We start from the raw sequence: 26,056 nt of genomic DNA on the forward strand, positions 1-26,056 counted from the left end.
AATTCATTTACTGAAGAAAGTCACCTGTGCAGAACCTTCTTGGCTCTCTCATTCCACTGCAAGTTATTTTCAGAATTCATCATGTGCTCATTTTGGGAAGCTGGACATCAGAGTTACAAACCCCCAGTATTTCGGACAAGGAAATAAAAGCAACATTTCACACGCTTGTCCCCTGTCTTACTAAACTCTCTCCTACTGAGCTGCCTCTCCTTAACATCAATAACCAGCTGTTTTTAATTAAGACCAATCAGTCGCCAGAATTCTCAAGAATAATGGTTACATGTACAAACCAAAATCTTCTCAGTGCTTAATCTCTAGTGACTATGATCAGCTCCTCATTAGATTGTGTCCAGCTCATGCCTTTCACTGCTGGTCCTTACCTTGGTCAGAGGATGTGTACAAGCCTGCGAAAGAGAGGAAACACTCCCATTACTCAGATCTCCATCTGCATTCACTTCATAAAGGGGTAGTGGTATATGTAGGGCCCTGTAAATTCAAACATCTCAGCTATATCTCAGGTGAGTGCTAACCCTTCAGTTTACTTTGTGTGATGAATAAAAGAAATCAGACCCAGAGCCCTGTTAGGATTAAAGAATCGCAGGTAATTGACTGAACACTGGCAGTGCAGTTTGAGCCAAGTCAAACCCAGGTGACTGGGAAACCCTGGTCACTGAGGTCTGATGGTACAGCCCAGACTGGAACCTGCAATCTCTGGACTATAGAGTCCAGCCTGTGCTCTGAGCTCCAGCTGCAGAGATGCTGAATGACTTCCATCCTAAAAACACTTCAGGTACAGGTCTCAAAGCAAGACCCCTGGAGTCTATATGAACGATAGGAAGGTACGGTTCAGAGGTTAAACCATTGCAAAAAGACAAGAGGTCAACAAATTGCTAGAGGATTGAAATTGTTGTTCCTGAAAATGTCTAATATGGCTATTAATACTGACAAACTGATCACAAAAGCAATTAATCCTACTAATAATCTTGCATTGTAATTATATATAGCAACTGAAAAAAGATGTTCTCTGTGTTCCAGTATACCCCAGGTTATAAAGACTGCTATTGCAACTTGAAACTGCACAAAGCACAATCTCTTAGTGCGCAAAATTAAGTTATAATTAAGAATAGTAATTTTCATTTAACAGTTCTTAAACTACTGCTGTAGACCTGTTCAGACACTCCAGAGCTCCAGCAGGTTTATCTCATGTTACAGAGTCAGCACTGAGCTCCAGGTCTCACCTCTGTTCCTGCAGCGCTCTGACGTGTTGACTGTAGTTGTCTGTCTGCTGACAGGGTTAGAGGCCACACAGCTGTAAGTATTATTGTCTTGTCCTTCTGTCTCCAGAGAGAGAGTCAGGGTGCTGTTGAGATCAGGGGAGCTGGTGTGAGATAGGGGCTTCTCCTCCCCCTTACTGTACCAGGACAGGGTCACCTCTCTGCCATTCTGCACCGAGCACAGCAGGAAGCAATTCTGTGTGAATGAGGCACTGCTGGACTGGCTGTGTGTCTGATCTGAGTTTTTGACTTGAGGTCTGGAGACGCGATCTGGGGAGACAGAGAGACAAGAGCAACAACATCCTTCACTGCATGGTGCAACACTCCTACAATCAGTATGGTGTCAGTATCTCCAGTTCTTTATCATGGACATCATTTGCTTAGTACAAAATCAGAAAGCAATCAGGATCTTCATGTGTGAATCAGATTAAAAAGATCAGTATTTACAGGGTCACTTGTCCCTTTACTGCCTGGAAGTTCTAAATGCAGGAATACTTCATTGCTCCTCTTCACCTGCTCTTGGATAAGGAAGAGTAGAAGACAGGATATCATTGACAGACCTGCATAGGTACTCCATGGGTTAATGCTCATACCTTTCTTTCAGGGATCAGCTTTCATTTCAAAGAGCAGCCACCAACAGATGGGATGGTGCATCAACACTATTGTTACCTGCTAGATATCCAAGTATATTGTGTCCTGAAATACAGCCACCATCTCTCACATCCTCTAGGGGCGATATAAGAATTCACATCCAGAATGGCTCTACATTCACATGGGCCAATCCAATACTCTCGAGCCATGAGATAATCAGTTCAGTCTACACTGCAGCACAAAACCTGTACAGGGCAGGGTGATCACCTGAGGGTCCACAGGAGGACAGTGGACCGACGCCAAAGAGCTGGTTGACATTAACACTAGAAAAGATCTACAGTTAGAAAGCTGGGTTTAGGTGCAACACTGTACACCTAGATCTTTTAATGCCATGTGGGGCTGAGTCCTTAAGGGGAGGTGTCATTCCCATGGACACATTTTTTGTTCTTTCCCCTGCCCAAGATGGTGGTACGCAGATCTCAGGCTGGTTGACAGGACACCAGCAATCAGTGGAGCAGGATCAACTGCAGATCCTGCTCCAGACAGTATAAGTGGAGTGCTGAGGAGGGAAGAAGGTGGAGCTGAATTCAAGGAGGGACTCTGTCAGAATGCCAAGCCTTCAGTCAGCAAAGAATGAATCTGTTCCTTGTGTGAAGGTTTGCTACCAAACCTGTTATTTTTCTCCAGCTCTGGAAGAAAGGGCAGCACTGCTGCCAACTACCATGTTGCTCCGGCACCAGCTGGAGGGCCACACTGTGGCTAATATTTTCCTCTCCAGTTCAGGCCAAGAGGCAGTGTCATTGCTACCTATTCTCCTCATAGACCTGTGGGAAGAGCTGTTATTTCCCTCCAGCTTCCCACGGGGAGAGCTCTATCTTTGCCATAGCATAAGGTTGTTTATTTTCCCAGCATCTGGCTAGAAGAGCCCCATTTTGGGCTGCTGCAAATTATATGTAATAAAAACTGACTGTACTTACTGTAGACAGTGAGGGTGAATTTCTCACTGACTGCACTTACTGTAGACTGTGAAGGTCAATTTCTCTCCAACTGTTCCTACTGTAGTCAGTGAGGGTGAATTTCTCACTGACTGTACTTACTGTAGACTGTGAGAATGAAGTTCTTGATAAAGCGATTTGGTTTTGTTGACTCCAGTTCAAACTCTCCAGAGTCCTGCACAGTTAGATTTGTGATGGTGATCTGTCCAGTCCTGCTGTCCCGATATACTCTCCCTCTGAAGCTTGTTTCATAGTCAGTGTCACTGACATTATTTTGGAAGGTTATAATACTGCCCAGGCCTGTGTACTCTAGACGTCCTGACTGTGTTATTGCATCAGGGAAGGTGAAGGAGTCTCCTGCAGTGAGTCTGACCTGCTGCTGTTCCTCGGACTGGGACACAGAGAGCCAAGCACCTGTAACAGAACAGAAGTTACAAATTCACCACAATACTGAGACCCAAGTCTACAATCTTACAAGAGACATTGAATGAAGAGACGGGTACCTGCACACAAGATTGAACTCCTGGAGTCTACATGAGTCTTTGACAGACCCTGTCCTACCAGGCAGGTCTGGTCACACAAACATACAAGAGCAACAAGAAGCAAACCAAGAGGCTTGATGTCCTGCCTTTCAGGCCAGAGACTAACAGAGAGACAGCACTCACAAACCAATGCCCAGTCTATTTACACCAAACAAATACTTAATTACACCCATGTGAAAATGAGAGTTCCTAAACGCTTTACCAATTACCTAATAATTTAACCACAACTGTCCTGCCCTTTGTTCCCTGCTGTCCTTTCCTCCTGCCCTGCGTTCGCACAGGGATTGTCACGAAACTGTTCTTTCCGGATCCTATGCAGGCGACACAATCCGAAGTAGTGAGGAAACACTGGGGAAAAAGTCATGCAGGAGACAGGAATGAAGACAGGGGGCGTGTCCTTGGTGCGCTGGTGTACGGGAGAGGTGTGGCCAAGGCAAACAATCCAAAGAATCAGTCCATAGGCGAATCCAAAATACAGGCAAAAGTCCATGGCCAGGTGATCCATCCAAGACAAAGGATTAAAAACAGAACCAGCAAGGGGAACAGGAACAGGCATAGAAACTTAAAAACATTGCGGAGCCAGGTCCTGGGCTCGCACGATATGGAAACCAATGCAGAGCCTCGATTGAGGTGAGCGTCTGGCTTATAAAGGGGGAACTGAAAAGGGGCTGGAATAAGGAACAGGTGCGGGGAATGAGGCAGAACGAGAAAGGGCTGGAGCACCCTTAAGAGGAGGGGTTTGCGATCGTGACAGGGATCTGGGCTGTGTTGTATGTCCACAGCACCTGCACAGAGGTGTCCAGACTGTTAACACTCAGGCGTCTCCTCAATTTCCACCATCTGGTAGAATCAGCTTAACCACAGAAACGGCGAGCTGCTCCTACATCACGGGAACATGATAGTGTGTTACCTGTACCTGCAGCTGCTACTTCGTCTGAGGAATCCTTATGTTGTTCAGGTACATCAACATGACATTAGATTTAAAGATATTCTTTAAATATCTGCTCTCTAACTCGGAAGACTGAAACTCTAAATGATTTAATTACTGATCGACGTGTTGATAGTCTGTGCTTGTCTGAGACTTGGAAACAGCCTAATGAACTGCTTCATTAGATCAAAGTGTTCCCTCAAGTTTTACTTCTGCAGGGAAACCCCACTCTAAGGGATGCAGTGGTTTGGCTGTAGTCCACAGGAAGGATCTAATTATCAAAGAGCTGTCTGTTTATTCACCTCCTTTGAACACCTTCCTCTTAAACTCTGTGGCTTCACTCCATTGTTGACTGTACTTGTTTATCAGCCTCCTCTGTCCTGCCCTGTGTCTTTTATGTGAATTAGCTGAGCTGTTGAGAGCAAGTCCTATGACCTGCCCAGTATTAATATTCAGGTTGCCTCCTTGGACTGTCGATTTGGTTCTGACTTTTTTTTATTCACTTCGGACTGTTTCAGTCTCCCTCAACCGGTAAACGTTCCCACCTATACCTGTGGCCAAACCCTGGGTTTGGTCTGTGCTTCTGCCCAGAGTGTCTCAATAATTCACGATATCCATGACATTGAACTACAGGTTTCTGATCCTGATGTTGTGTTATTTGATGTCTGTTTCCCACTTTCTTCAGTGATATGTAAATGCACAGTTTGTTTTAGGAATCTAAAATCTGTGAACTCCTTTGATTTCTTGAATGCTATCTTTAGTTCTTCCCTTTTTCAAGACTGGTCATCTTTGACAGCTGACCTAGTCAGTAATTCACTGTGTCGGCTAGTACTTTAGATAAACTTGCCCTTGTTAAATCTCACTCAGTTTCCTTCAAGTGCTCCTCTCCTCAGTACAGTGCTCACCTGAACTGCACTCTTAGAAAGTAACCAGACGCTTCTAGGGTGCCTACGTAAAAAATCAGCCCAATAGTTCACATTCAGACTTATAATAAACACCTGCAAGTCTATAGAGCTCCACATGCTTTTGCCATATTCTCCTATATCTGAGATACAATCAGCTCTTGGCTAGGAAATCATGTGCTCTTCTCTACTATTAAGCTCATTAACCCCCCTGACTGCTCTTTCTTCCACCCCTGACCTGAAGTTTTTGTAGTTCTTTCAATCAAGACTGATGTTATAAATCTACAACTATCTGAATCAAGCCTTAGCTTTCTGTCTGATTCAGACAACTGTTGGAGCCCTAGCTTCTACATTGATATGAACTCTGTACCAGATTTTTCTGAATTTAGATCAATTAATTCAGATCAACTTATAAAAATTATTAACAGCTGCTAAGCAACTTTTTGTTGCCTAAATCCCATACTACCTTTTTACTGAAAGCTTGCTTGCCATACATCTGCCTGTTAATTATCAATATCATCAACAGTTCCCTCTCAGTGGGTCTGGTCCCCACTGCTTTAAAGACTGCAACAATCACTCCTATACTGAAGAATCCTGGCTTGGATTCTGATATAATGTTGAACTACAAACCAATCACTAATTTACCATTCCCATGTAAGGCTTTAGAACATGTGGTTGCATGTCAATTCCAGGCTCATGTGATAGCTAATGATCTGTTTGAGCCATTTCAGTCTAGTTTTTGATCTAATCATAGTGCTGAAACTGGCAGGAAGCATTTTGTCTCCTTTGGTCCTCAAAGGTTCAGTCTTTGGTGTGCCTCAGGGTTCAGTCTTGGGCCCTTTGTTTTTTATTATTTTATTATTTACTTGTTATTATATTTTCTTTCTGTTTTTCTTCTTTATCACTATGTACTGCATCCCTAGGATTGTAAAGGTGCTTTATAAATAAAAGTTATTATTTTGTAATACTGGGCCTGTAGCGCAATTAAGAGGCAGGTCAACTGTAATTACAGCCATTCTAAACCTGGCCACAGGGTGGTTTATTTAGAAAGGCAATGTTTGGCCATGAAGTCTTTCTCCGATCAATTGAAACATAGTAAGGGATTAAACTTTAAAAAGTTTCATGACAAACTCTTAACCACCATATAGCATATTGCAGAATTGTGTTTCAGGTGAATGACATCACATTTCAAAATTATTAGTGTCAAAGCATAGCTGTAACACAAATACGCTGGACTTTGTGCTCATTATCTGGATAATTTGGACACAATAACTCTTCAAGCTGTTGGACTAGGCTGGGTGTCATTGTCATATGGGAGTTTCAGTCATCAGACTGACTGATCTGTAATTTTATCTTTAACTTAACTTGTAACTAATCCCTAACTCAATTAGGGCTGTTTTGTCTTATATCCATCTTCCTCAAGTTCAGAATGCAGACATCCTGTCACTCTTAGATCACAGGGCAAAAGACCAAGGCTCAGGATTTGCAGCTATTCCTAATCAAGCCACAAGATGGCGCATTAGCAACACCACATTATTGATCAATTTAAAGCGATTCACATTTCAGTCCAAACCAAATGAATTCCTTTAATCGACTGTGGATCCAGTAGTGACCCTCACGACTTATGGGGTGTAGTAAAGGGTTTGGTGAGGAGTATGTCTACACCTGAACAGGCGCTGAAGAGATTCTGGTCTGAATTAGTAGAACCTGAACTGGAGTCCTGGACAAATGCAGTGTCTCTGGGTTTTCATCCACTTCTACTCTTAATGACCTTACAGGGCACATCATGAATTCACTTGGACCATATTAACACTTTTCTTCACTAGAAAACCAGCTGGACTCTGATTCCCTAGGACTGCAGCTGTGCACTAAAGCTATAAAAGAACTCAGTCTTTAGCTCAGGATTCACACAGCGCAAAGCAGAAGAATTATTACTGTCACAGCTGAAGACTGAAACATCTTCTGTCATTCAGACTTCACAGCAATGAAATACTCGCAATTATTTCCTTTTTTATTTCCTAACACCTTGAGAGGCAATTCCTATCAATTCTAATCAATACAGCAAATAAAATAAGGAATAAAGGGATCATTAAACCCTTGAAGTATGGATTGTACATACTTTAATTCATATTGTTTAATTTATAGTGAAACTCAGATCTCTGTGAAGAAATATTCAGTGCTGTTTTTTTTAACTGACAGCTATGCAATTGTCACTATGTATTGCTGACATTGTAATTACACGGAATGTTACTGTGAATGATGTTGAGACTTCAATTATGATTTTAACCACAATTCCAGCTGCCCATGTTGTTGCAATTGTACCTGCAGGTCTGCCTGACCTCAGCTGTGCTGTACTATGCAGCAGCTCTGAATCAACATGAGGATAATGAGTTCTCCTCTGCTACTATGACAATGGTGTTGCTGTAACCCTACTGTATTAAGCTGGGCTCAGCTGTGAGATGCTGTGATGATGGTGATGCTGTAATTTTCTATCTACCGTGGAGATAGTATATGTTTGACACAAAACCAGCCATAAAGTAATACAGACTTAAACACATTTCACCCAGAAACAGCTTCTCCCTGTACTCACGCAGTGTCACACCCTCTACTCACCACATTCTCACACGGAAACGCACCCGCACTAATTACTCTCCAGCCCTGAGCACTTCTGCCAAACGACACCGCCCCTGCAAATCGGCCAACCACGACACTTCTTCAATCAACGCACCCTCTTCCTCACACAGTACTTAAACCCTTCTGAAGCATCTGGTATTGGTTGTATGTTTGTTCATCTGCCTTGCCGTCATATCTCTTTGTCTTCTGGTGTCTAGTTACCTACCATGGAACTCACCCTTGACTTCGTCTACTGTCTTGCCCCTTTGATTTGGAAGCCTACTTGTCGCTCTCTTCCTTTTGACTCTCGGATCTGCCTACCCAACCTCGACCTCAGCCTAGCCCTTCTCTGGTTTGGAAACCTTCTCTCTTGCCCTTTCCCCATGAACCCTCTCCAGACTTTGCCCCTTGATTAATCCCTTAGATACTGCATAGGGACCATCCTCCTGTCACCTCAGTGGGTCACCCTGACACACAGGAGACTAGCTTGTGCACCACACAGCTTCACCTGCTAAAACAATAAGAGTTCACTTGCTGCATGGAAGCGCATGAAGCCAGATTCTTCACTATTATTATTATGGCATGTTAAAGAATAAACCTTTGTTCCTCAATCACACATGATCACACATACGCACTTGAAAACATGTGCACATGTGTGCTAAGTATACATATAGACATTCATGCACGCACACACAGGGCACAATTTACAGACACTAACTAACTAACCCAGGCAGAATATCTTCAAGAAGAGAGCAGAGACCAGAGCAGCTGGGGAAAACCCAAGCAATCACAGAGTGAACATGCAGACTCCACATGGAAGGATTCTCAGTCCAGACTCAAACCCTGGACCCAAGAGCTCTGAGGCAGCAATGCTGACCACTACACCTACATGCCACCTCCCTTTAAAACTGATATTATCTTTCAAGATAATCTAATTAATATAAATTCATACAATAAACTGACAAGTAAGCCTGGCGTATCACACAGCAGCATGGGCTCTGCAGACTCTTACCTGACACGGCCCACATTATCAGCACACACTGTCTGTTCCAGCACAACCCCATCATATCTGATCACCTGTCTTTCTTCTCTCTGTGTGGCTTGTCAGAGCTCACTGTCACAGCCTGTAACCCTGCCACGCTGTGACATGGCCTCTGAATTCAGTCCGGAAATACTGCGGCTATTTTCTCCTCCAGTCGCTGCAGGCCAGTACATACAAACGTCAAGAGGAACACGCAGAGAGTGACAGGGCACCGGTTTTCAATACGAGCCACAGTTGTGACGCCAATAGATGATCTGACGTTGCAACAGTTTTTACAAGTGTTTATGTAACACAAGACCTCAAATTGTGTGATCAGCCTCCATTTGTCTTTTGCCTATTGCCTAACCAGCTCCTGTGGAGCAGCACCTGAAACCTCCCTCAGTGAAGAGACAGCTGGTGCAGTGGCTGTCTGCTGTGAAGGGCGACTTGTCATGTCAGAGTACCAGTAATACATGTAATAATATGATCATATGAAGATGTAATAATATCTGGTCAGAGTACCAATTCCTCCCTCTTTCTGGATCACATGAAATGTGTTGAACTTCACAGCTTAGTTTCCCGTGCTGTTAAAATGAAGTCTGTCATGATACAGCAGGTGAAGTCCAGACCAGAAACCACAGTGGCTCATCGGCCTGAGCTCTTCCTGATGAGTGTTGAGCTGACTGTGAACCTGTGGCTCCCCACTGGACAGAATGCCCGTCCTTCTCTGCAATGACTGGAGCCATCTCCCTCAAGGTACAACAGCAGTGTCTGTGGCAGACTTGAACCCGGAACCCACCAGTCAGAAGATTCACCTACTGCTCTGTCTCTAAGATGATTCAATTTTTCTCTCTTCTGCTGTCAGAGACAGCTGAGTGCTCTGTGCAGCTGGAAACTTCCCAAGACTTCCTCAGGCTCTTCCCAAAGTAGGAATAATTTATGTAGCACTTTTCATGCACAAGACTCACCCCCAGGAAAGGGAAGAAGAGGAACTGGACAGATAAAGGAATTGTAGTTAAAAATAACACACTTTAAAAACGAAGAATAACAAAGATCTAATAGGACTTCTAGGTCAAACTTTATTTTAGCTGTTTTAATGCACAAGAGATGTAGAGACCAGCAGAGCAAGGAGGTCGGTCTGCTCTGTAAACAAACAGAAACATGAGGCTCTTTCAATCGCCTCTAGATCAGTCATAGAGTCAGGGGAATAAACTGGGTGGAAGGTAGTGAGAAACATCACAGGGTTCTTTAAATCAGCTGTAGATCTGTCACACAGATAACTGGGCTGGAGAGTGAAAAGGATTTGAAAGATCACAACCGACAGCAGCCTTGCCTGGACCACATTACCCAGAAACCTCTGGGGAATCAGCTGCTGCTCCCAGCCACCTGACCAGCTGCTGGAAGACAATTGGCCGGGGTCAGTTTAAAAGCCAGGAAGGGTGGCTAGGTTGGTCATTCTGCTGTCTGGAAGAGCAATGCAAATTCTCTGTAGTGCACTGCCCAACAGAGGGACTGGAGAAAGACGTAGCCTGACCTGGGGACAAAATATGTTTTGTGAGTTTGGTGAATTTTGGAAGTGCTTATTTGTGAAGAGTCTGTGGTGGTTTCTGTGAACTGTTGCAGAATGCCTCCTGACAGCACTAAACTGTCCTCTGCTGATCAATGCTGGCTAAGCTCTGAGTAATGGGAAGTAATTTTTACAATACCATATTTAATATTAAAATGACACCTGAATTAATCTGTGAGACATAAAAACCACAACAAGTGAGCATGGAATCTGCAAGTGTAATTGTGATCATTCTGAAATGTCTTTATACAATTCACAAAGAAATCCCAACTCCACCCCCTCTGTCCACCTGCAGGGCTGTGAGCAGAGTTCCCTCACTGGAGCGCAGTCTGGGAATGGCGAATGGTCCGGGATACGAGTCAGGAGCTGGAGAGATCTTTCTCCAGCAGTACGAGGATGGGGAGGAGGAGGGTTGGGGCGCTCAGACGTCTAAGGGCAGCATGTAAATGATTTAATCGCCCAGCAGCTCTGTAAAGGTCTTAACAAAACGTCTGGAGTGACGGCGGCAGCCATGTTCTTTGCTGTCGGCTGTCGTAGCTGATCTGCGTCAGTCCTCTACCTCTGCTCCACCTGCGCGGCGCACCTTGGTCACTCCTCTCTCTCTGCAGGGGGGTCCCCAGTTTCTCCTCCCTCAGCCAGGGGGCGGACCCTCCCCCAGGCGGGGAAAGCCCGACCTCCCCCTGGCCAGCTCTCACGAAACTTTCCCAAATACATCTGGAGTGTCGTTATTCCTGTTGAACGCAGGCTGAAGCGTAAACGATCTCTGTTCTGGTAGATTCGTTGATCCCTGTGGAACAGAGACCGAGTAAATCTTCCTGGTAGTGATACAGACATACAGGTGAGATCAGACAGGAATGTGAACTCATGGCAATGTGTACCCGGACCCAAGTATGGGTTGTACCGGCCCTGGTGCAATTCAAAAGACCCCGGCTTCCTTCTTCCTCCGCCAGTGCACACGGAGCAAGAGCAGAATTCAAACGGGCAACGGGCTAACATACTGAACTAATATTTAGTAACTAGTTCTTTTAAAAGTTTTCAACTTGACTCGTCGCGCTTTAGTCGGAGCAAATTTAGCGATGACATCCCTGAAATCCACCTGCCCTGCGGTGCTGTTCTCTATAGACATGCTATCGCTGTGTTCGGAAACGCAGATTTCATATCTTTCTTTGTCCAAATACTGCAGTGCTTCAGACGGAGAGTTGACTTCACTGGGGAGCAGCTGAGACAAACTTTAGTTCAGTTGCCAGATCCCCGCCATGAATGTCTCCTAAAAACAAGGCTAGTTCGTTGCAGGTTTCAGTTGAATTATCTCCGGTATTTTTTTGTCAAACAAAATGCCAAAAACACGGCTGAATTCGCTCAAGAAAGAAAAACGTTCTCCTGTCTCACTGATGACAGTGTCCAGTAAGCAATCAGGAAAAGTTTAAAGTGAACTTTTTCTGTTCTTTGCGTTTCTGGCTACCCGACTTACATTTTCTCGATCGCTTTCATGTTGCACACTAACGAACATGGTTTAGCTAAATGTAAGCTGGTCTGTTGCTCTGTCCTGCAGGAGAACAGGTCGCGTTATCCAATTCTACATCTTGTGGAATCGACGCGCCAGTGACCAATCGCGAATCATCCGTACAGCCGTGTTTTCAAATAGAGCATTGTGTTTTATTTTAAAATACGCCAGACTCATATTGCTATTGGATAATACACAGCGTTCCCCGCCCCTGACATACGAACTCCTGTTCGTTTATTTTACGGGTGGTCTTTTCTCGGGGGGGAAGCTGTCATTTTAATGAGGTCAGCAACGGGCCCCCCATAGATCTGTGCCCGGGTGCAGCTGCACCCATTGCGCCTGCCCTGTCCTGGCCTGTTCAGTGGGCTGATTTGACTCTCCTGTAACTACAGTATAACTGCACACCAGAAGATGCTCTATAATTATCTGTAGTACAGGCAGAGAGTGTGTGGTCCTCAATCACGCAAGCGCTTAATTATTTCACACAGGAAGAGGGGAAAATCTGCTGATATACAGCGTGACATGACAAGTCATAACCCTCTGAATGTTCAGTGGTGGGTTCAAATGCAGTAATTTCACATGTTTCGTTAATTTATCATCTCTTGAATTTGCCTAGTGTCTGTAAACCAGCTTCAAAGCAGAATACATCAAACCCTTATTGGCAAACATTGCAGGAGCAGCAAATGAAAGAAAGATGCAGATAAAATTCAAGACTGGGCAAACACCCGGCAGATGATGTGTAATGTGGGCAAATACAGGTTTTTGCATGAAGTTAATAGATCAATTATAAATACAAATGGGGGGGGAGCTATAAGAAGTGAGATGTGAAAAAGACTCTGGTGTTCATATTGACACATCTTGAAAACCGAAGACTAGGAGAGGACCTTATACCAGTATTCAAAATCCTCAGTCTCTGGTGAAATCAACTGTGTGGATGATGTGACTGATGATGGCAGCAGCAGAATGGATCTGATCTTTACAAACATATCTTCCCTGCTCATGTGGGCAGTGCAGCCCAGGAGGTCATCAGAGTACAGTGGACAGTCTTAGACTGGCCAGGTCAATCTCGAGTTGCATTACATGCTGAAAAACAAACAGGTCAGCACAGCTCAAGAACAGGTGAGAGCTAAGAGGCTGCAGAAAACCTCTCCAGTGATCGTGCTAAGCTGCTTAAGCTCAGTGGATGAAAGACATGCAGTTATTGCCTCAAAAATGTATAACAGCAAATAATGACTATTACACTCTGGAGTTTCCTGAAAGTGTCTCAATAGGTAGGGTCACCTGCAATGGCTGTAGTGAAAGAAGGTGACGCATGTGAGTGTCCCTGCTAGACATAGAGATACCTGCCTTTATTCTAGTTGTTTTTCTGTGTCTCTTCAGATAAGCCACTGCCCCAGTCACAGCCAGGACTCCACCCACAGAGCAGACCGCAGGAACAGCATAGTGTCTGGACTGGTCACTGTTAGAGCTGTTTTTATTATCTGTTACAGAGAGAGAGATTAATACACACAGAACATTGACAAGACAGTGTGACTGTTGAGCCTGAATTACTATTACAATATATTAAAACTGCACTGCAATAGAAAAAGAGTTTCTTACAGCTTACAGTACAGACCTATTGAATAGATTAACACGTTAGTTCCACATTGACTCAGGAAACAGTTGACTCTCCTGGAGCATTCTGGGACTGTTTATTTGGGTGTTACATCCCCAGTATGGCTCAGTCTAGGGGCGACTGGGGACTAACATATGAGCCAGGGTTTAACGGAGCGAAATGCACAAACAAAAAACACTACACTTTACTACAACCCAATACCCTCTAAACCTGTCTCCCGAGAAAGGGGGTGACAAAGCACAAGCGAAGTCTTCTGCAATATATCTGTCTACTTTATCTAAATTAAGCTATAACGGAAAACTAAAAGAAAACACCACAGCCAAGAAAACAAATCCAATAAGTCTCGTGTTTTCACTGTTTCTGCTTCTAACCCCCTCTTCCACACACCCTCTTCGGACGTCTCGTGCCAACATTTAAAACCGGACCACTCTCCTCAATCCATCCAGAGAGAGACCCAATTTAGGGACCCACCCACCTCCAAAAATAGACCCCCGCACAGGAGGGGAGTCAAAACAAACAGAACGTGACAAAGGTTAAAGGTGAAAGGGCTTTGAAGAGTTGAGACACAACTGGGCTACTGCTCCTAGATGATGGATGATGTTTGTGCTGGGCAGTTTATACTTTAATACTTTTGCCCACTACTACTGATCACCCGATCAGTTCAGGATCAGAAAGCAACTGGGGTGTTCCTATGTTAAAGATCAATGAGTGTGGTTTGACCGTTAGGTGGTGTATAACGTGTGTGTGATTCGATGTGCAGTATTCAGTGAGAAAGTGAAAGTCCCTGGAGACAGGAGTCCAGGAGACCTGAGTTGGCTGCACCTCTGTAGTGGATGGACAGTACAATCCTGCATTGCACTGTGTAAATACACTGAAGTATTATCGTTATTTTCTTCAATGAAGACAGATTCTCAATGCATCCCCAGTGGCCAGAATTGTAACAGATCTGTTTCAGAAAAAGAACAGCTGACAAGGGAAAAAAAAGAGACCGATTCAAAACCGACAGCTGGACACACACCCGTACAGTATGTAATTCCAGGATGTACTCGCTAGCTCCCTGCTGTGATGTTGAGTTAGTCTGTCAGCTCCACTGAGATCTAAACTGCAGTCAGAGTGCTGCATCACCTTCTGACTTCTGTGAGTGAGAAACAATGTCTTCCTGCCGTGAGAGAGTTTTCAAAGCTGAAACTATTTCTTTCATTATTTCTAAAAGAACTACAGTTATATTCTCTGAATGACCTTTTAAAGTCATTTTTTGTGTATTAAGCATGTGTCCTCAAGATTGAGATGAGTTGAAAATAAACAAACACACAGGCCCAGACAGGACCTGAACACTGGGAATTCAAATTAAAACTCTGATGCCACCCTGAAAATATTAAGATCTTATTACAGAGATTATCGTATTATTAAATTGAGTAGACTATTGTCTAATATTTGTTAAGTTCCCTTGGCACAATGGATAGTGTGTTGTACTTATAGACAATGAGAGAGCTAAGTCTTTCATAGTTTGTGGGTTTGAGTTCCACCACAGTTGAATTCATTGAATCTACCTACTGTATTTAAAATTGCAAAGGCACTGACGATGTTTACCCAGCAGAGTTTGTCTTGATTTTCCCCAAAGGGAAATTTTCCAACACAGCCATACAAAACAGAACATCACCACCAAAGAGTTCAGGGCGAGAGTGCTCCGGGAGTTTAGAGTAATTTTACATTGTGTGAGAGAGACTGCAGAGGGGATGAGAGATTTCCTGGGTTTGTTACTGCTATACATTGGGACAGGTGTGTCCGGAGAGGAGGAGTTGGAATTCACAGTGGAGCGGATGAAACACTCCTCAGTGCTCTTGGCCTTCTTCATTACCCTCTGCTTGTACAGGATATTTATGTTGATTTGCCCCAATGATTTTGCTGCTTATCTTCGCTGATTTTCCCACCCTCTTACAATTAATGGTACTGATGTTATCAAACCAAAAAGTGAGACAGTATGTTAAGACACTTTCTATAAATGGCTTATAGAAAAGTGTTAAAATAGTTCTGTCCAACTTAAAGAAGCTAAATATAAGAAAACAATGTCTGTTGGTCTTTTTTTAAGAATAGTCCCTCAACATCTGTCGCGTCGTAAGTTTTAATCAGTCCTAAGTAATTGTAATCATGGACAAACTTCTTTTGAACTTACTGTAGACTGTGAGAATGAAGTTCTTGATAAAGCGATTTGGTTTTGTGGACTCCAGTTCAAACTCTCCAGAGTCCTGCACAGTTAGATTTGTGATGGTGATCTGTCCCAATATACTCTCCCTCTGAAGCTTGTTTCATAGTCAGTGTCACCGACATGATTTTGGACAGTTATAACAGTGCCTAAGAGTCTTTGTCTTAAATTCCCTGACAGTGTTATTGCATCAGGGAAGGTGAAGGAGTCTCCTGCAGTGAGTCTGACCTGATGCTGTTCCTCAGACTGGGACACAGAGAGCCAAGGACCTGGGACAGAACAGAGGAACATAAGAGGTCTTAAACTTACAAGGGGTATTGCTGACTGCACTTAACTTTCTAACAAATCATACATTTTACACTTCCTATATACTGTACATATATCTGTGTCTGTAGGAGTCCTGACGAAATGAATCTATTACTACAAGAGCGAAATATCCAGAAGACAGAATGGGAGTTGATCTTTTGTCATATTTTTGAATGTATGTGTTTCTACTGACTTTCTGTTACAAGAACAGCCCATACCAATCAGTCTCAGGAAGCCAATTTCCTAAGTCTTTAGGGGCTAGAGAAGCAGAGGACCAGAGTGCAAACTACAGGGAACCTAATGTAACACTGAGAACTGGAAGTGCATCTCTGTACGGTACAAAGGGTTGTGGGAGTGTGGAACAAGCTACCCAGCCATGTTGTTGCTTCTCAGGCTCGCAGTATCACAGTCAAACAGTGTGATACAAACACAACCGCAGTGTCTCTCTCACACACAGTGCGACTGACCACATCCTTGATGCTCGGAGAGCTTCCTGCTTCAGTCTGGCAGGTTTCACTCAGTGACCACCAGCTGAGGAAAGAGTCAAGAGAAGAGAGACATTGTTTTCCACTCGCAGGGGGGGCAGGGCAGCGGGCGTCTGCGCACCCCCCACAGGCGCCTCCACAGTGCTGCTCTCCTGTCTTAAATAAGATCAGTTGACAGGGCGGTTTCTGAACCCTCCTCTCAAACGAGGAGAGCCCTCTTGTTTGTGTGGCCCACTGGGAGTTGTGATGGAGCTGTCCCTCAATAATGGAAAAGAAATACAGCATCTCGTAAAAAACACCCGTGCCCTTAGCGCAAATGGATTCACCCACAAATATAAATGTAATGATGTCGCACCTTATCCAGCACCCCTTTGTGTAAAGACATGCCTCCTGTCCTGACTAGAGGCTCTCTTCGCGACACAGCTGTGTCTCTAAAGAAGCTGGGGCGTCAGCTTCAACAAGGTCCATGTAGTTTCCACTTGTGTGAAATATATCCTTTTGCTAAGATTCCCCTTACGTAAGGGATATCTGTATGGAAACAGAATAAAGAAACGGCAACCAACATATGTATTTGTAGCCCCATGAAAGAAAGCATACTGCAAAATAAAGGACCTACCATTCCATTGGGAACAATACTATCATTAATGGTTGCCATAAAGAGTCTGGATAGCTCAGTCACTAGAGTATCAGACTTTTAATCTGAGAGTCTATGGTTTGTGTCCCTGTTGAAGAAGTCCTGGCTTATGACTCAAACGAACTCTCTAATCAAGTGATTTCTATTGTTTGGAGCCTTTCTTTGGTTCCATAGCAATCAGTCTGGTCCTCTGGTCACTCTACAGTGTAAAGTGTACTGCCAGAGGAGTCCTATAGGTGCTGTGCTCTTACCTGACAGAGCCCCCGTCATCATCAGCAGACACACTCTGCTCCAGCACAGTACCATCATCTCTGTTCGCCTGCTCCACTCCACAGCGCTCAAACCCTCACCGCCAAGAGAGCTGCTCTGAGCCCTGCGGCACACAGGGGTCACGAGAGACTCCGTCCCCTGACCTCTCGGACAAACTCTCCCAGGCTGCTGGTTGTCTCCAGGTGGCTGAGGGCTGGCACTGAGCTCCTCCCATGGCGACAGCACTACTTCCTGTGAGCTGCGCGGGGCCCTGCTGCCACTCCCAGTGGACACTGCAGGAGAAACGTCCAGCAGGGACAGAGGCCCCAATAGAAGGCAAGTGGGAATTGAGGTTCTCTTCCCAATTATATATTTTCCATTATATTTCCTTTTTCCTCAATTTCAAATGCCTTTTAGCCAGCCAGCTCCTGACTCGGGGGATAGCAATTCCTGACAAAGATCTTGCAGAAATTGTGATGGTAGTCAAACCAGCTTGGAGATCTAGCCTGCTGAGTATACATTCTAGACTACAGCACAGCTTGGAGATCTAGCCTGCTGAGTATACGTTCTAGACTAGAGCATATGAACGTGCCCCTTCTTTGTGGTGCTGCTTGCAGTCTCCCGAGTGACCACAGCTCATTGCTGGCTCTCCTGTGCTCTCTGAAGTGTGCAGTCAGCTCTCCTGTAGAAACAGAAGGCAAGAGCCAGTGGGGCTATCCCACCTGCCCTTGCACCTGGGGCTAATGTAGTCATCACTTCATGCAGGTGAAGACATGTGAGAAGATTTACAAAGACAACCCAGTCTAGTTCTCAAGGGTAGAGCAGTGGTGATTTGAGCCGATGTCTCAAAGGCTCACCCCTCCAAGCTGCTCTTTAAAGTGATCCACAGACATACAGTATATAGATTTATAAGTAAGGATTAGACATAGGGGCTTTTCCACAGGTTTAACTAATTCAGCATTTTCTCAAGTGAAGCAGATAGAACCAAGTTCAAGTTAAGTCTTTTTCACGGAGGCAGACCCCAGTGGAAGTTATCCCAGTTACAGCCACAGGCTTAAACTATCTGACTAACTGCGCATTCACACCGCACTTCAAAACGCAGGAGGGTCGAGCATCGAGTCTTCACCCCCGCCAGCCAAAGCAAGTTAAAAGAACATACTGTACGTCTTAATCCCGTGACCATGAACAGCTCCTTATGGAAAACTATGAGCATAAAGTCTGTTGTACTTGCCAGGAGCTACTGTTCTGTAGCCACTGCAAAAGCCAGAGAAGATGTCTGGCAAAGACTCGTGGATAAATCGAATGTGGAAGTTATTTATGAAATCCAATGAAATATCTCAAGGTAAAGCAGACTACAAGATGTGCACAAGCAAGCATGCGCTGACATTACTTGATTTATATTGCTAAGATATTGAAGTGGAGCTCCACTTGAAGCCATGGTGTGGTTGTACAATATCGTTTTGCGCAGCAGTCATTTATGCATTTACAGTAGCTGGACCTCAATGGGAAGACAAAATACAAGAATATCATCCACAGCCGTCCTGTACAGTACGCAGTGCTGCAATCCCCCGGATGCACATGTTCGCTAATACTGGCCATCAAGCAGCAGCGTGAGCAGAGTAAGAATGGAGGAGGACTCATCAACAACACAATAATGAATGTTTTCCTTAATCAGGATATTGTCGACATTTTCGTGGTGTGAAGCAAGTAGTACAAGAGAAGCTCCCGTCTCCCAAGTTACCGAAAGGCGAAAGCCAGGTAAAAATCACTTTTTGGGGGCAAGAGTTATATTTTTATCTGTACATTGATGCTATGAATTGATCTTCTGTTAAAAATCAATCTCGTTTGGTCCTTTATGGTATTCAATCACGATGTTCGAGCCGTCCAGAGAACCTATTATATGAGGAAATTATCATAGTGTTTAGATCACAGGGCATAGCGACGGGGAACGTCAGCTACACTTACATTGGATAGAATTAAATATGAGAATATTACCAATTATTTAATGAAACCTGTTCGATGGTATTCACTACTGTATGGCAGGAGAACATTCTGAATGAATGCAAAAAGTGTTTTCGTGCAAACGACATTTTCCTTCTTGCACGACAGGACACACAACACACTTGGGTTTTACAGAAGAGCTGAGTCGCCGACACAGTAAAAACGTCACAAGAAGTCCTGGCCATATGCGTGGCCATTGAGTCTCTTTTAACGCTTAGCTATGAAGAGCAGTAGTAACAACGTACAGGCTTAAGAGATCGTGAATGTAAAGTACACTCTCTCGGCTGAAACGGCATCTTTCAAATAAAAATCACCACCGATCTGTAAAGGGCGACTCCAGTCTTTCATTCCGTCGGTAAAGCTCTTCTGTCAAGTGCACCCCTGAAGAAAGGTGACGACGGCGTTGTTTGTTGAGGAGGACTGATTGGTCTGCGAGCCTGCCTCGGAGCACGTTAAGACTAGAGAATGTGGTGCTATAGTGACTTAACCGTATACAGTACAATTCAGTTCTGCTTCGTGAAACTGAAAATGCTGGCTTTTGTCAACCTGATTTGTGAAACGGCCCCCTGGTGTCTTCTCCACTCTCAGACCCTTTGTTAAGAATCGGAGAACCGGCAGGAAGCCAAGCCGAGCCGTGAACCCGAACCGGAACAGAACAACCGAGCTCCACAGAACTATGTTCCGGTGCAGAACAGTCGGCAGGGTTAGTACATTTGTAATTTTTTTTTCGCTAAGTTTGTAGCAGTTTTGTTTGGCTTCATTTTTATATCGCATCTGTCTTGATCCGTCTTTAATCGAAAAGCGTATAACCTACAGCAGCAGGGCGACCTCTGTTTGACACCGGTGCGAGTGACCCTGTTAAGGCTGGAGATGAAGATGCGGCAGATGACTATGGCGCTGTGGTCAGTATTGGCACTGCTGGCGTTGAGTTTCTTTGTTTTGCTCGTGTTTGCATGGGTTTCCTCCAGGTGCTCTGTTTTTTTTTTTACCCCACACTCCAAAGATATGTTGGTAATTAATTTTCTCTTGAGATAACTGGCGTGTGTGCATGTGCACGTGTTCCTGTGTGCTCTGTAGTGGACTGGCGTACCATCCAGGGTGTAGCCTTCCTAGAACCTGTTGGTTGCTGGAATTGGATTCCCTGTTGCTACCTTGCATTGGATAAAGTGGTTAGAAGATGGATTGATCCACTTTACCACTACTTCCTGGGAGTGGGGACAGACAATCAGCTCGTCATCCGGGAGTTTGAACCAGGCAGTGAGACTACTGAAGAAGAAGGCAGCATACACCCCCCAGGAATATACAAACACACAGTTCTATAAGAACATCCTCCACAGACAGAGAAAAACCCCTAACAATGGGTGCAGGGTTGAATGTGGCCAATACCCATTACTAATCAATACCCAGAAGAGAGGAATGAAACATGAACTACAACTGAAAAACGGAGGCTGGAATTCCTACAGTACTACCACAGGGCCCTGCAGAGCCGAGAGCTGACCCCAGAGAGGAGCTACCTGAAGCTCACTGACACCAGCCAGCCTCAGGACAGCACAGCTACAACAGCACAAATCAAAGTCACCCAAATCACAGCGCCAGCCAGACAACACTGGGACACACACACGAACACCACACACCAAATTTCAGATTTAGCACACAGCTACATACTAAGTTGTGGACTAGTTATTATGGTGCCGTTTGGAGATCATCTTCAGCTTTAGGTCTTTTGCACTGAAAAGAAACATGCAGAACAAAGCTGGAGACCACCTGAACTTGTGCCCAGTACAGTCCTGAGGGCTCAGCATTGCTGTTGTTCTAATTGGCACGAACAGCAGGGGGCACTGAATCATTTCAATTAATCTGATCAGTGAGTTTATATGTAGGCCACGTTAATATACAATTATTACTTTTTCGTTTTTATATATAACTGGATGTCCCTGACAATTTAATGTTATTTTTTTTAAACTTTACCAGGTGAGTGTACATAACTGCTGATGCTACAATGTGTGTAGGCTACATTGTATCTAATGCTATAAAGGTAAGTTTTATGTGCTTTGCAGGCTTCTGTGTGTTGCACTTTATCCAAGAGTTTTTTTCTTTAATGTGCCTTTACAACTAATTCTCTGGTCCCCCAATTCCTCAGTATCCCTGCTTCCCTCTGAGAACCACAAGTGTGGAGCAGCATTACAATACAAATACAACAAGTCTATTCATGTGAGGACCCCTTGTGACAGAACACATTAAAGACTCACACTCCATTTATAGATATCTTTCCTTCATTTCAGTTCTTTTCACTCCCCAGAATATCTGCATATACTAAAGGCTCTACAAGCATTTGCTGTAATAAGGCTACTAATAAAGATCTTTGATCTCCTGTCAGGAACAGACAGTGAGCCTGTCTCCCAATAATATTTTCTGTTTTCTGTGATGAATGTACATGTCCAATAACATGCATATAGTGTAAATGTCTGTAAATGTTGTTGATTGTAAATAATTTGTCTGCATTGTAATTCATCAGTCATGCTACTAGAACATCGAATTTGAATTGGAGTTCACTTGTTACTGTAATATAACCCTCTTACTGTCTTGTCTCCCCGCCTCTCTCTCTCCGTGATGCTGTAGGAGACAAAAGCGCTCGAGCGAGTACAGACATGGAGAGCTCTGGGCTCCGGGAGCTTCTACTGCTGATCTGCTTTTTCTTAGGTAAGACGGAACCGTTGCACCCGAGGTATTCGGGCCATTGCGCAATGAAATCCTTGGTTTGTAATTATTCTTATTGATTGAGTGAAGGGAGCGAGCGATCACTCGTTTAACAGGACTCGCCAGGAGCGGATCCAACTGTAGTGTAGGACTGATCTCTTCGCTGAGCGAGAACCGGCTCTTAGTCCCGTCCTTTCATGAACGTAACCGTGAAAGTTCTTAAACGTTCAGTGAGATCCACATGTATGTTTTTTCTTCACGTTTCTCAGCTTTTGTTTCCTCCCGAAGCGCGACTAATTCGGACTGAAGAGTGCGACGCCACTTCAACACGTCGTGAAAAGACGTGTTAATAACGCCAGACCAACATCTTCAAAGTCATTTTTTTTTCTATAAAAATAAATTGCAATAACATAAAATACTTTACCGCTCTTATATACTCAGGTATCTATGGAAGCCCGTTTCCGCCAGGGAGTAAAAAAAAACGCGCTCTGGTATCTCAGAATTGCGACTTTATATCTCACATTTGCGACTTCGAAATAGCCCATCTTTCACTGTATGTCCTTTTGTTAGTGAAACGGATTCGGGTTCTAGGGCTTGCGCCCTCGTGTTAATAACGCCAGACCAACATCTTCAAAGTCATTATTTTTTTCTATAAAATTCAATTGCAATAATATAAAAATACTGTACCTCTTCTATATACTCAGGTATCCCTCCCGATTTTCCAAATGCGGTCACTTTCAGGTAGCCTAGGTGTCCCTTTAGTGCAAAAAGGGTACCATATATATATATAGAAAAAATAAATATGTTGGAAAGAAACGTAGCCTTCAGAAACGCGGTGACTCTTAATGAAATGTCAGGGCGCGCATACAATTTTATTCCTGTTGTTAAGAGCCTGAGGTCACCTGCAAGCTTGAGTTCGGACAGTTTGCTCAGACGCTTAACATTCTCGGAATACGGTTAATCGTGATGTTCTTCTAAAATCTCAATGCTTAATTTCTCCACAAATTCAGTAAGGTGGCACAAGTCTTTTTTAACTGGTAGTAGGCAGTGCACTAGGGTCAATAATATGAATTCTCCATTTGCTGACGATCCTCAAGGATCTATTTTAATGCCTCTTCTTTTTAGTCTCTATACTAATGAAACCCACTTGTACTCGTTTGCCCTGAATTTGACATCTGAAATCTTCTGATGAGTACCATTTATACTATGTGTTAATGAAGTTAAACCATTTAGAAAAGTGTGTAGCTTCGTAGACTTTGTTAAGTATTTATTTTCTAGTGTGACTCTTTGCCGTTTTGTTTTTATTGTCTATGTCTTGTATTTTGTTGGCTGTGTCCTGCCCAGGGACTACAAAATTGTACGTGATCTTTTTATCTAACTCTGCTGCTGGATCAACTGTAGACAGTTTTGACCTGGCAGCTCGTTACAATTCCTTGTGAGTTATGTTTATCCTCTGTCAGGGTAGATAGACCCTTAGAGCATTTCCTCCCGCGTCTCCCGACTCGCTGCACTCGACTGTACTCGAGAAATTAATCGGACAGAATCCGGGACCCGTGAAATGAAGTCTGTTCCCCTGGAAACCCACCTCACGGAGCCGAGGTTACTGAAGGATTTCCTCGCTGGTTGTACTGTCCGTAGTAGTGAATCGCGAGTTGGCTTTTTTTTCACCCGCACCCGCCCGCGGTTGTGAGAAACGATCCCACACCCGCCCGACCCGATCTAAAATCTTTTTTTTTTTTAACCCGAGCCCCCCCACCGACCCGCGGGTAAAAACGCACCCCCGCGGGTGTGAGTTAACCCGCGCATCGCTAGGCTGTAACGATTTGTTTGGCGTCTCCTTTAACAAGAACAATACCACTGCACACAATTTAAGCTGTCTGCATTACTGATTATTATTTTCCGGGCTCTTTTTGTTCGTTTGTTTTACGACAGAAACGGTTTGCGTGTTTGAATGCGCTTACAAGTAGTGACAGTTGTCAACAGTTGAGTGATAATGCTCATAAACCAACTGTTCATCTCCAGGATACCTGATGTTGTTACCGAGCATTGTTTGAATAAGAGTTAATAATTAAATTGACGTCGGTTTCGTACACGAGAGGATGAGTTTGCTCCCCTGGAAGGACAGAGGTTTCCCTGCGTTCACTCAGGAGCACAGCAGAATTCTGCTTTGTACCCCCGGCGATATGGCGGTGGGAGACGGGGAAACAGTTCAAACGAAGTATTTGCAGGAGCTCTAGACAGAAGGTAGTGCTGTCACCCGATCAGACCCCCCGTCGCCTGTCTGTGCTTCAAACCCCTCGTACCTGGTGTTAACTCGTGCCAGCTGGCTCGCCTGAGGTACAGTGGATATGAAAGAGTCTACACACCCTTATTGAAATTGCAGGTTTGTGTGGTGTAAAACGGAAATCAAGATAATGTCAGACGTTTTTCCGTCTTTAATGTGACCTTGCATTCAACAAAATTCAAGACAAAACCATAATTATTAGGAACAATAATTGAAATTAAAAAACCTACAACACACTGGTTGCATAAATGTGCACACCCCCCCTCAACTAATACTCTGTGGAAGCACCTTTTGCATTTATTACAGCAGTGAGTCTTTGTGAACAAGTCTCTATCAACTTTGCACACCTGGACTTTGCAGTTTTATCCCACTCTTCCTTGCAAAAAAGTTCAATCTCCTTCAGAGAGAATATTGAGCCAGTTTCCCTTTTTAAATCTGTGCTAATCGAACATCTTAATGACTGGAAACCACGTGGGAGTGCATTTAAAATCAACAACAGGAGGCACGTCTTTGCGCAAAGGGTAGTGGGAGTGTGGAGCAAGCTGCCCGGCCATGCTGTTGAAACCGATACCCTGGTTTCAGGGCAGCCCGTGTAAAAACTCACCTCAAATGTAAACTGTGATGTAGTTCTTCTTCTGTAGGAGGAGGAGAGAATGTGCAGTTCAGTCATCTGCCACTCAAAAAAAAATAGCAGTTTTAATAATCCATCTCCTGGAAACAGCAGATTAATATCCAGGTTTAGAAATGCTTTATTGGTAATGGTAAGCCACACGTAATGACTATAAAACTAATGCTAATTAGTGAGGAAACTAGGTGTCTTCACCTGCTGCAGCAGCCATATCATCCTGCAACTCACAGCTGGCAGCCCACTGAAGCTCAGCAGGTGTGAGCCTGGTCAGTACCAGGATGGGAGACCTCCTGGGAAAAACTAAGGTTGCTGCTGGTAGAGGTGTTAGTGGGGCAAGCAGAGGAGCTCACCCTGTGGTCTGTTTGGGTCCTAATGCCCCAGTATAGTTACGGGGACACTGTACTGTAAAAAAGGTGCCTTCCAGTGGATGGGAAGTAAAACCAAGGTCCTGAGTCTCTGTGGTCATTCAAAATCCCAGTGCGTCTTTCAAAAAGAGTGGGGGTGTAACCCTGGCTTCCTGGCCAAATTTCTCATTGGTCTTTACCAGTCATGGCCTCCTAATAATCCCTGTCTATGAATTGGCTTCATCACTCTGCTCTCCTCCCCACTGAGAGCTGGTGTGTGGTGAGAGTACTGGTGCACTATGGCTGCTGTCACATCATCCAGGTGGGGCTGCACACCGGTGGTGGTGGAGGGGATCCCCATTACCTGTAAAGCGCTTTGAGTGGAGTGTCCAGAAAAGAGTTATATATGAGTGTAAGCAATTATTATTATTTGTTGATTGAAGGCAGCTAATATCTACTGGAAGATCATGTTAGAACCACATGGAGACCAGTCAGCCCATCTAGATAGTTTTGTAGTTAATCAATTCATCCCTCGCTGTTCACAATTATCATGTTAGTTAATAAATCTTGTGCATTCAAAGACAGGATAAATCCCAAACCCATAAAAATAAGAGTATCATGCTGTCTGGTGATGTACAGTAGATAGCCGTCTCTCTGGTGATATTCATAGTGT

General features: G+C 44.2%; 2 protein-coding genes and 1 long non-coding RNA gene across 7 annotated transcripts in view; 2 read left to right on the forward strand and 1 right to left on the reverse strand.

The window, feature by feature from the left end:
- Positions 1-332: 332 nt before the first annotated feature.
- LOC148832270 (uncharacterized) lies at positions 333-19,009 on the reverse strand. Its single transcript, XM_088918112.1, has 8 exons — positions 18,982-19,009; positions 17,594-17,722; positions 17,432-17,525; positions 16,529-16,592; positions 15,984-16,024; positions 2,963-3,291; positions 1,239-1,544; positions 333-404 (listed from the first exon to the last, which is right to left on the reverse strand). The coding sequence occupies exons 1-8, from the start codon at positions 19,007-19,009 to the stop codon at positions 364-366; spliced, it is 1,032 nt and encodes a 343-aa protein (XP_088774238.1). The 3' UTR covers positions 333-363.
- Positions 19,010-19,108: 99 nt separating this feature from the next.
- Positions 19,109-20,312, forward strand: LOC148832271 (uncharacterized). Its single transcript, XR_016091268.1, has 3 exons — positions 19,109-19,187; positions 20,019-20,133; positions 20,247-20,312. It is a non-coding gene; the product is annotated as an uncharacterized LOC148832271 (long non-coding RNA).
- A 1,616-nt stretch (positions 20,313-21,928) lies between these two features.
- Positions 21,929-26,056, forward strand: part of LOC148832272 (SLAM family member 5-like) — a 41,001-nt gene continuing 36,873 nt past the window's right edge. For 3 of the 5 annotated variants that reach the window (XR_016091264.1, XM_088919503.1, XM_088919501.1), the window contains exon 1: positions 21,936-22,130. Coding sequence is in view for 3 of the 5 variants with exons in the window: in XM_088919503.1 (XP_088775629.1) it covers positions 22,079-22,130 (52 nt within the window). In the remaining 2 variants the exon portion in view is untranslated. Of the gene's footprint in view, positions 22,131-26,056 lie in introns of all 5 variants that reach the window. The other 2 variants (XM_088919502.1, XR_016091263.1) reach the window with 2 other exon arrangements.

The sequence above is a fragment of the Atractosteus spatula genome, chromosome 6 (assembly GCF_055471065.1).
Source record: "Atractosteus spatula isolate fAtrSpa1 chromosome 6, fAtrSpa1.hap1, whole genome shotgun sequence".
Taxonomy (NCBI): domain Eukaryota; kingdom Metazoa; phylum Chordata; class Actinopteri; order Semionotiformes; family Lepisosteidae; genus Atractosteus; species Atractosteus spatula.